The sequence below is a fragment of the Electrona antarctica genome (genome assembly GCF_951216825.1).
Source record: "Electrona antarctica genome assembly, chromosome: 23".
NCBI lineage: Eukaryota > Metazoa > Chordata > Actinopteri > Myctophiformes > Myctophidae > Electrona > Electrona antarctica.
In genome coordinates, this window is record NC_136804.1 from 4,707,241 (window position 1) to 4,718,613 (window position 11,373).

Here is an 11,373-nt window from a genome sequence, read left to right on the forward strand (position 1 = left end):
AACTCCCCACCTCGAATTAGACTGAATAAAAAAGCCGCCGGTTCTGTTTGTCTGGCACATAAAAAATGTCCAATGACAACGGGTTTCGGACACCATCTGATGTATCTGAACCATGAGAGCCCCGGAGAAAAGTTGTGACACACGGCAGACAGCAGATCAGAGATGAGGTTGTTTATTTCACAAGTACACAGCGCAGCAATGCATACAGGTTAAATGCTCACGCCAGCCAGAGTGGCCTGACGTGCTCCACACATGGGCTGACGCCCGACTGACAAAGAGTCCCATCTTGGTCAACCTTTTAAGCAGTTTACATGAGTGTAGGGTGTCAACAGACAATTTAGTGACAAGTCCTTTGATCAATCAGTCTGTTCCTTCATGTCAACAAACTCCTTTGTCACACAAATAGCCACAGGAAGGCACATAGCAATGGCATGGCCCTCACCACATGGGACTGGGTGTGTGAGCCTGGAATGGAAGACAGTCACACACACCCTACAGACACCTCCAAATGGAAGTCAAGATGAGCACATGCGTAGCACACATTACTTATAGAATTATGAATTCCAGATTCATCATGAACCCTGATGTGTGGCCTTGAATCCCATGTCATGGGTCAAACAGAGGGCCTGGCACTACACACTCTTGATATGTTCTTCCCCAACTTTCCCATTGTATATAGGCTTTACAATGGAGGACCTAGGGCCTAAAATGACCCCAGGAGCAAGCGTTGACCTTTAACCAAATAGCTTCGGATTTGGGGAATGTCACCAGATCCTTTCAGGTTTGTGAACCCTGATGTGTGGCCTTGAATCCCATTTCATGGGTCAAACAGAGGGCCTGGCACTACACACTCTTGATATGTTCTTCCCCAACTTTCCCATTGTATATAGGCTTTACAATGGAGGACCTAGGGCCTAAAATGACCCCAGGAGCAAGCGTTGACCTTTAACCAAATAGCTTCGGATTTGGGGAATGTCACCAGATCCTTTCAGGTTTGTGAACCCTGATGTGTGGCCTTGAATCCCATTTCATGGGTCAAACAGAGGGCCTGGCACTACACACTCTTGATATGTTCTTCCCCAACTTTCCCATTGTATATAGGCTTTACAATGGAGGACCTAGGGCCTAAAATGACCCCAGGAGCAAGCGTTGACCTTTAACCAAATAGCTTCGGATTTGGGGAATGTCACCAGATCCTTTCAGGTTTGTGAACCCTGATGTGTGGCCTTGAATCCCATTTCATGGGTCAAACAGAGGGCCTGGCACTACACACTCTTGATATGTTCTTCCCCAACTTTCCCATTGTATATAGGCTTTACAATGGAGGACCTAGGGCCTAAAATGACCCCAGGAGCAAGCGTTGACCTTTAACCAAATAGCTTCGGATTTGGGGAATGTCACCAGATCCTTTCAGGTTTGTGAACCCTGATGTGTGGCCTTGAATCCCATTTCTTGGGTCAAACAGAGGGCCTGGCACTACACACTCTTGATATGTTCTTCCCCAACTTTCCCATTGTATATAGGCTTTACAATGGAGGACCTAGGGCCTAAAATGACCCCAGGAGCAAGCGTTGACCTTTAACCAAATAGCTTCAGATTTGGGGAATGTCACCAGATTCTTTCAGGTTTGTGAACCCTGATGTGTGGCCTTGAATCCCATCTCATGTGTCAAACAGAGGGCCTGGCATTACACACTCTTAATATGTTCTTCCCCGACATTCGGCGAGTATGTAGGCGTTTTGTGCTGACCGTTAACCAAATTGCTTCAGTAACAAACCGTTTTGCCACCTACATTCAGATTTGTGAATCCTGACTTGTGGTCTTTGAGTTGTGGGTCTGGGGTCATCCTAGGGGGTAGGCTTACATACAACATTGAGGAACAACATACTGCAATCAAACACTAGGCCTGTGTAGCCTTCCAGTTTTCAATAATAATGAAAAGAGAACAGATTATTTCAACTTCAAACATGTCTTTATTTTCTTAATAAGGGAGGGTTAGGGAGGGAGGGGAGGAGTTTCCTCGAACTCCCCTGTCGGGGGAGTGGGGGGGGTTGGGGAGGTGGGGCTGTGCTCCCTATTCTGGGGAGCCGGGGAGGGAGGGGAGGTTTCCTGGAGCTCCCGGGGGGTTGGGGAGGTGGGACTGTGCTCCCTGTTCTGGGGAGCCGGGGAGGGAGGGGAGGTTTCCAGGAGCTCCCCTGTCGGGGGAGTGGGGGGGGTTGGGGAGGTAGGGCTGTGCTCCCTGTTCTGGGGAGCCGGGGAGGGAGGGGAGGTTTCCTGGAGCTCCCGGGGGGTTGGGGAGGTGGGGCTGTGCTCCCTGTTCTGGGGAGCCGGGGAGGTTTCCAGGAGCTCCCCTGTCGGGGGAGTGGGGGGGGTTGGGGAGGTAGGGCTGTGCTCCCTGTTCTGGGGAGCCGGGGAGGTTTCCAGGAGCTCCCCTGTCGGGGGAGTGGGGGGGGTTGGGGAGGTAGGGCTGTGCTCCCTGTTCTGGGGAGCCGGGGAGGTTTCCAGGAGCTCCCCTGTCGGGGGAGTGGGGGGGGTTGGGGAGGTAGGGCTGTGCTCCCTGTTCTGGGGAGCCGGGGAGGTTTCCTGGAGCTCCCGGGGGGTTGGGGAGGTGGGGCTGTGCTCCCCTGTTGGGGAAGTGGGTGAGAGAGGGGAATTTGGCCGGGACTCCCCGGTCTGGGAAGCGGGGAGGGGGAGGGAGGTGGTGCGGTCCTCCTCGGAAGTGAGGGGGGCGGATAACATCTGCAGCCTCACGACAGCCTTGCCCGACCGCAGCCTCAGATATGGTGAAGGCTTCTTCTCCGGAGATATGTAGGGGATCTTTTTCTTCGGAGAGAAGTACTCCAGAAGGGAGTTCTTAATTTTCTGATGGGCCCTGCTCCTGGAGTCCTTCTTTATCCTTTCCTAGTCAGCAAAAAGGAACAAACTGTTAACAAATGTGTAAAACCTTGCACCCTGACTTCTGGTATTTAAGTGGTGGGAATGGGGCCAACCTAGAGGTTAGCGAGGTCAGAAGAAAGGCCTACATCCTCTCCCAAGATGGATGAACGACATTATTGCAATCTGGGGACCCTAGGTCTTTGTATGCCTGCAGTGTGAAGAGATTGTGAAGAGATTTTACCTACCTTTGTTGTTCGGACAAGTTTCGGCCTTTTTGGGCAGCTGTCTGGGCAGGTTCGCAACACCGGGGCCGTCGTCGCCTAAAGGAAGCAGGAAGAAAACTCAGTTAGTGTTGGGAATGTAGGTTTAAAACACTTCACACAGTTGCTTTACTATTTATTTAACTTACAGATGTTGAGGGCTGGTCGTCAGGGGGTGTGGCCACCGCAACAGTCACCGCCTAAAGGTAGTATGAAGAAAACTCAGTCAAGTAAGGTTGTTAAGACATTGTATGTACCATTACTTTATTGCTTTAGTTCATTCGACTACCTCCTCTCAACTTCGGGCACTCTTAAACCATTGCTTCAGATCCATTTAACTTGACCACTTTTTTCAACTTTAAGCACTCTTGCGCTATTGATTCAGTTTCAGATAATTTGACCACCTCCTTTCAACTTTAAGCACTCTTAAACCATTGCTTCAGATCCATTTAACTTGACCACTTTTTTCAACTTTAAGCACTCTTGCGCTATTGATTCAGTTTCAGATAATTTGACCACCTCCTTTCAACTTTAGGCACTCTTAAACCATTGCTTCAGATCCATTTAACTTGACCACTTTTTTCAACTTTAAGCACTCTTGCGCTATTGATTCAGTTTCAGATAATTTGACCACCTCCTTTCAACTTCGGGCACTCTTACACCATTACTTCAACTTCAGTTCATTTGGCAAGATAAATTGTGTAATGTACACAAAGTAGAGTTTGAAATACCGGTAGAGGCGAGTCATCCTCTGAGGACGAAGACACGAGCGGGTCCTCGACGGGTCTCTTCCTCTTCCTCTTCCTCGCGGAACGGGCCTTGGAACGGCCTTTGGCTGTGGCTCGATCGGGATCCTGGGGCTGGAAAGAGGGAGTGAACACTTCAACTTCAGTTCATTTGGCAAGATAAATTGCAGAGTGTACGCTATGTAGAGTATGTATTGGGGTGAACCTATGTAGGTTTATAACACTTCACACAGTTGCTTTACTATTTATTTAACTTACAGATGTTGAGGGCTGGTCGTCAGGGGGTGTGGCCACCGCAACAGTCACCGCCTAAAGGTAGCAGGAAGAAAACTCAGTTAGTGTTGGGAATGTAGGTTTAAAACACTTCACACAGTTGCTTTACTATTTATTTAACTTACAGATGTTGAGGGCTGGTCGTCAGGGGGTGTGGCCACCGCAACAGTCACCGCCTAAAGGTAGTAGGAAGAAAACTCAGACGGTGTTGGGAATGCAGGTTTATAACACTTCTCAACAAGTATATGTTTAACTTACAGAGTTTGAGGGCTGGGTTGGAGTATCCGCAATGCTCTTGTATGCAAACTCCTGGGCTGATATTGCCTGAAAGACTCGCCGGACCTCCTGAGCCCTCCGCAGGTTTGCATACATGGCGTAGAACCTTCGGAGACAAGAGAAGCAAAATAATTGATGGTCAATATCCATTGATTGATTTTTTTGGATTGATTTATCCAGGTAAGTGTTTTCTTCAGAGTAACTTACTTCTTGTGTGATTCCAACGAATGGTTCATGAAGTCTGCAACATGATTCCGGGCGGACTCGGGAGTAGCCTCCATGTTCTGAAAACAGAAGAACAGATCCAATCCGCTTATTTGTATAGCACCTTTTGTACTCAATGGATATACAAAGCACTTCACAAAGTCCAATTTTCTCATACAAAGCAAACCTAGAAAACCCAGAAAGCCAACAAGATAGCACAACTCTAAACTCGCATAGTTGCACACTGCAGTCCTATAATTTGCAGTTAGTCCTCCTTTCAACTTTAGGCACTCTTAAACCATTGCTTCAGATCCAGTATTGATTCAGTTTCAGATCATTTGACCACCTCCTTTCAACTGTAGGCACTCTTGAACTCTTAACTCACATAGGTGCATACTGCGGTCCTGATGGCCATGCAGTCTGGAGACCCAGGCAGGCCCATTTCCGCCCAGGCTTCCCTGATGTTGTTCACGAGGCGGATCTCGCCCTTCCCGGTGTTGGTTAGGAGGTACTTAACAGGACCGGCCTTCTTGAGCTTCTTCATCCGGAGCTCATTAAGCTTGACAAACCATGCGTACTCCTCAGGGAGTAAGTAGATCTGGTCATACCCATGCTTATGGTTGGTCTTGCCCTCCCTGACCTGGTGAGAAAAGGAGATGAGGGTATCTATCCAAGTCAGGGCTTGAAAGAAAGTAATAATAATAATAATAATAATAATAATAATAAACTCACGTTAATTAGGTAGCCCCTCTCATCATCCCCGATAACGTCCTCCAGCAGCTCTTTGACCTGCAGCTTGGTCAGGGCGCTCGGGCGTTTCCCATAAAGGGAGATTATGTAGGCCCCCAGGAACCCGTAGAGGCGGTTGGCCACGGTCATAAAGCCGCCCACTCGTCTGGTCTGGGTGGGAGGGGCAGCCTCCAGCTCAGCTGTTAGAACAAACATTGATTAGATATAGCAGAAAATGTGTATTAGTACATTTGACTTATCACATATTTACATTAAGCAGAGATGTATTTAAAAGGTTACCAAGGATTTTAGGGATCATCTCCCTGCTCCTCTCCCTGCATGTGGCCAGGACGTTTTGAGGGATGAGGGCCCTCTCCTTTTGTGCCTTGACCTTGAAAGCAGATTAAAAGTTAAGACAAATGATTCAATCTGTGATCTTTCTCAATGCAAGCATTTGAACGGCCCCCAGGGGCAAAACACCAACTTCAGCTCATTAGACCACCTTCTTTCAACTTATGGCACTTACACGTAGACTAACTGTTAGTTGAAACAGTCACCAGTGGGCCTTCTTAGGGCCTAGACGTCTAGGATAAGACATATAGGCTCTTTTTGGGACTGGGAACAACACATTGAAAGATCGGAGTGCAGACCTGTCAGGGGTCAACCACTATTGTAGCAAAAGGAAATCATTACCTCACTCTGCCATACCGCCAGCTCCTTGTTGAGGCCCTTGCCAATGGCCTGGACCCTCATGAGAGTCAACTTCAATGCCGCCTCCTTGATCAGTGAGCCTTCCGGGCGCTCGTGAAGGAAGTAGGTCAGAAACTTTGCAAAGTCTGAATAATATTTGACCTTTGTGGTCAGCTTCTTCCCTGCCATGTCGAGGACCTCTTCCAGTCTGAAAAAGAATGCTGTCAGCTTGAGACAATCTTCATCATGAGAGACAATGGCCATTAGGAGTACACAGCATCTGAAGGGGCCCCATGGGGCAAAGCACCGACTGCAGTTAATTTGACCACCTCCTTTCAACTTTAGGCACTCTTAAACCATTGCTTCAGATCCATTTAACTTGACCACTGTTTTCAACTTTAAGCACTCTTGCGCTATTGATTCAGTTTCAGATAATTTGACCACCTCCTTTCAACTTTAGGCACTCTTAAACCATTGCTTCAGATCCATTTAACTTGACCACTTTCTTTCAACTTTGGGCACTCTAAACGTTGTGTAAGCTATACTTACCGCTTGAGTTGTTCACCGTGGTTCAGGAAGGTCCATTGATAGAAGGCGCGGCCCCTTTCAGCATCCTGCCACCCTAACATGAAATATTTTAGGATGGCCTTAACGCGATTATATGATGAAATGGCATTTTCTTTTGGCTTTGGCGTCCGGTCGGTGAGCAGCAGGAAATCCAGCCAGTTCTTCAGAACCCTTTCTGTTGAGAGAGAGACAGATATAAAAATGTTAAGATTCAGTTTGCCTCTGCCTTTGAATAGGTAAATGTAACTCCGAACAGGTATTTATAAACATGTAAGAAATGTATTACCAACGCGATCTCCAACGTGAAGTCTCCGCGCGTTGGCCCCCTTGCCCACCCCCTCAAATAACACCACATAGTGTGGGTACCGGCCCTTTGATTTGAGGGGAGACTGCTTAGGGAGGGGTGCAGGAGTGGAGGGATGTGCGTTAGTGGGGGGTGGTGGAGGAGTGAGGGTTGAGCGTGAGGAGTGAGGGGTGGTGAGTGGGCCAGTTGGAGTGAGCTGGTGATCCCTCTTGCTTACATTCCTCCCTGGGAGGAATTCAATCAAAGCATAAAGAGTTTAGTGGCTGGGATAGTTGAGAGGGAACTACAAGTTGCACTTGATTCAATCTTACCTTCCCCAGAGCTCTGCTCCCTGAGGGGGGCAGTGGATGGTAGGCACTCCACATCAGTACAGAGAGGAGAGCAGCTCCTAGCTGACTTTTCCTTGCTCACGTCCCACTCTGAGAAGGTAAGGTAAGGTAATTTTATTTATAGAGCGCCTTTCGAAAACAATATTTGCAGTACAAATGAGTTTTTAAGAGCTTCTTAAAGTTCTCGGGTTAGGGTTAAGTTGCACTTGATTCAATCTTACCTTCTCCAGAGCTACAACTGCTCCCAGAGCTAATGTACACGGCTTGTGAGGAAGCCTCCGCTTCACCCACTTTCTCTGGCGTTTTCCAGCTTGTCTTCCGGGGGGGGAAGTGCGCCGCTAGGAGGGCAGCCAGGGGCTTACCTGAAAGCCCTTGCCCTGAGGCTCTCGTCTTTGGGCGTTTGTGAGAGGTCTGAAAGAGGGAGTGAACCCACCAGAATCATGGTGTCAAGTAAGGTTGTTAAGACATTGTATGTACCATTACTTTATTGCTTTAGTTCATTCGACTACCTCCTCTCAACTTCGGGCACTCTTAAACCATTGCTTCAGATCCATTTAACTTGACCACTTTTTTCAACTTTAAGCACTCTTGCGCTATTGATTCAGTTTCAGATAATTTGACCACCTCCTTTCAACTTTAAGCACTCTTAAACCATTGCTTCAGATCCATTTAACTTGACCACTTTTTTCAACTTTAAGCACTCTTGCGCTATTGATTCAGTTTCAGATAATTTGACCACCTCCTTTCAACTTCGGGCACTCTTACACCATTACTTCAACTTCAGTTCATTTGGCAAGATAAATTGTGTAATGTACACAAAGTAGAGTTTGAAATACCGGTAGAGGCGAGTCATCCTCTGAGGACGAAGACACGAGCGGGTCCTCGACGGGTCTCTTCCTCTTCCTCGCGGAACGGGCCTTGGAACGGCCTTTGGCTGTGGCTCGATCGGGATCCTGGGGCTGGAAAGAGGGAGTGAACACTTCAACTTCAGTTCATTTGGCAAGATAAATTGCAGAGTGTACGCTATGTAGAGTATGTATTGGGGTGAACCTATGGAATAACCTGGACAATGAACTAAAATTAAGCAATTCAATCATAAAATTCAAGAGAACTTATAAAACAAGGGTAATTGAGGGCTATAAGGAATCACTCTAAGAGTTAATTATATAGTAATAGTAACTATGCAGTATATATGTGTATCCCTGTACGTATACTCAAACTCAAACAGTATACATGTATATGAGGCAACCACTTCATATGCATGTAAACGTATGTATGTATGTATGTATGTATGTATGTACATATATAAAATAAAAAAGTGATTAATCATTATTACTATTAGTGACATCATCACTGTTACAATAATTATTATCACTGTCATAAGTGGTAGAAGCAGTGCTTTTTCTGTTGATATTAGAAATGCAGCAATGTTGAAATCAGATTTCTTTATTCAGTCTTTGTTGTTCACATGAGATTACTGAAATCGTTGTATAACATGACATGACTGAGATAAATAAACTAAACTAAACTAAAAAATACCGGTGGTGGGTTGGCAAGGTCCTCCTCCTCCGTTGCATCTGTCCGATACCCCTCCTGGGGGTCCTCTTCCTGGGGGTCCTCTTCCTCCTCATCTCCTTGCTCCTCCCCTTCGGGGATCTTCCACCCCTGCTCCTTCTGCCCCCCACAGAAAACTAAATTAGTTGCCATCTTCAATTAGTTGTAATATAACAAGTTATCAATTTTCACTAGCTGGCAAAGCACCAAGTTCAGTATTTTGACCACCTTCTTTCAACTTTGGGAACTTACACAAAATGATACAATTGGTTGCAATATCCTTCTCTATGGCCAAATTTAGCCCAATGAGTGTTTTTATGCAAAACTAATGCTTGGAATGGATTCAGCATCATGAAAACCCTCTAGTTTGACATGTCACATGTTATTTAAAGCAAAAGGAAATCTAGAAAATATTTGCCTTATATAGGATGTCAATGGTGGCCATACTGTACAGGCCATTTTCAACACTTTCCCCTCAGACAATTCCAGGCAACTTTTTTTCTGTTATTCAGGATATATTGAAGATGCAAAATCAGCTGAGTTTGTTTTTTTTGCAATTAGTTAGAGGTTGATCCTGTATTTTACATAGAATTCCTGTACTAAGAGAGGACAGTGCTCCAGAGGGTCGTAAACTGTCCCCAGGGGGTCCTGGGGGTCCTCTTCCTCCTCATCTCCTTGCTCCTCCCCGTCGGGGATCTTCCACCCCTGCTCCTTCTGCCCCCCACAGAAAACTAAATTAGTTGCCATCTTCAATTAGTTGTAATATAACAAGTTATCAATTTTCACTAGCTGGCAAAGCACCAAGTTCAGTATTTTGACCACCTTCTTTCAACTTTGGGAACTTACACAAAATGATACAATTGGTTGCAATATCCTTCTCTGTAAACAATTTTACCAAAAGTCTGTACCTCTCTTTTTTGGAGTTTGGAGAGTTCCTTCCTCAACAAGTTGGTAATTCTCCGCAGGGTCTTATTCTCCTGCTGGAGGAGCATGCAGGCGCGCTGGCGGCATTTTGTCGGGGCACCTACTGTCGGCAACAGCTCTCCCTCTTCAAACAGAACATCCAGGTCGGTCACCATTTGCTCCTTTGCTGATGTTCGAAGATCTTTCAGTTGCCTCATGGCCAATTTATAGCGCATCGGCCGAAGCACCGCTTTCATCTCTGCAGGACTAATGTCCTTGTGCTTGCTCCGGAGATGGTGCCTAGGATTCAATATTTCTACGTTGCACCCTGTCTTTCTGAAAAGGGGACACCTGACAGATTTCCCCTCCACGGGGGTCCTGTCAGTACCCAGGGAGCAAAGGATGCGCTGCTCGACCGATCCTCCTTTAAGGTGGTGCATCGTTTTAAGGTGTTTGTCCACATTGAGGACATTTAGGTGGCACACCGGGCACCATTTCTCACCGCCTTCTGGGTAGTAGTCAGCCATTCCTACAGAGATAAAGACATAAAGACAAGTGAGTCACACCAGCGACTGGACTTCCTGAGACTACTCAGGAACAACCAACTTCCTCAGGAACTGCTGGTGTCCTTCTACCGATGCTCGATAGAGAGTGTCCTCACGTACTGCATCAATGTGTGGTACTGGAGCTGCAGAGCAGCAGATAAGAGAGGACAGTGCTCCAGAGGGTCCCCAGGAACAAGTGCTGACCGTTAACTAAATTGCTTCATATTCGAAGAATTTCACCAGGTACTTTCAGCTTTGTGGACCCTTACATGTAGCAGGTGATTATTTCAGAAACTATGGGTTTTTGCAAAAATGGCCTACCCCAAGTTACCTCCCACATCAAGGAACTTGTGGTTAAACGTTCAGCTTTGTGGACTTTCTTTAAAATGTAAGAAATCTGTGCATTTCAATCAACTGTGGTTTGGGTCGACTAAAATCATTTCAGTCAACTAAAAATACAAACATATATATCAGAATTAGAGCCATTAATGAAATCTCAATCAGCTGTGTGTGGCAGATGTCATCCTGAGCTTCATTCAACATGGGGGAACTTTGGTTTCAACTTCAGGTAACATGTGGTTCAACTTCCAGCTTTGGGTAACTTGTGGTTCATTTTCAGATTTGTGCACTCTCTTTAAACTCTAAGAAATCTGTGTATTTCAATCAACTGTGGTTTGGGTCGACTAAAATCATTTCAGTCAACTAAAAATACAAACATATATATCAGAATTAGCCATACTACTCACTGATAGATGCAGCCTCCACCTCACCAACTGACAGACTGAGTGAGTGAGTGAGTGAGTGAAGTGAAACACATTTCAGCTCTGAGCCATTAATGAAATCTCAATCAGCTGTGTGTGCTGATTGCTGAGCTTCATTCAACATAGGCCAGTAATAATGTAATTTGACCTCTAACTAATTGCAAAAAAAACAAACTCAACTGATTTTGCATCTTCAATATATCCTGAATAACAGAAAAAAAGATGCCTGGAATTGTCTGAAGGGAAAGTGTTGAAAATGGCCTGTACAGTATGGCCACCATTGACATCCTATTATAAGGCAATATTTTCTAAATTTCCTTATGCTTTAAATAGCATGTGACATATCAAACTAGGG

General features: G+C 46.1%; 1 protein-coding gene across 1 annotated transcript; it reads right to left on the bottom strand.

Moving 5' to 3' along the window:
• Window positions 1–1,978: 1,978 nt before the first annotated feature.
• Window positions 1,979–11,037, bottom strand: LOC306916183 (uncharacterized protein). The gene is made up of 19 exons (XM_079493985.1): window positions 11,004–11,037; window positions 9,718–10,241; window positions 8,795–8,929; window positions 8,092–8,214; window positions 7,477–7,666; window positions 7,238–7,345; window positions 6,605–6,797; window positions 6,059–6,263; window positions 5,666–5,756; window positions 5,369–5,565; window positions 5,022–5,276; window positions 4,640–4,716; window positions 4,415–4,538; window positions 4,282–4,332; window positions 4,142–4,192; window positions 3,869–3,997; window positions 3,287–3,337; window positions 3,123–3,197; window positions 1,979–2,901 (listed from the first exon to the last, which is right to left on the bottom strand). Exons 2-19 carry the CDS (start codon window positions 10,237–10,239, stop codon window positions 1,996–1,998), a joined length of 3,483 nt encoding a protein of 1,160 aa, XP_079350111.1. The 5' UTR covers window positions 10,240–10,241; window positions 11,004–11,037; the 3' UTR covers window positions 1,979–1,995.
• Between the last annotated feature and the right edge of the window lie 336 nt (window positions 11,038–11,373).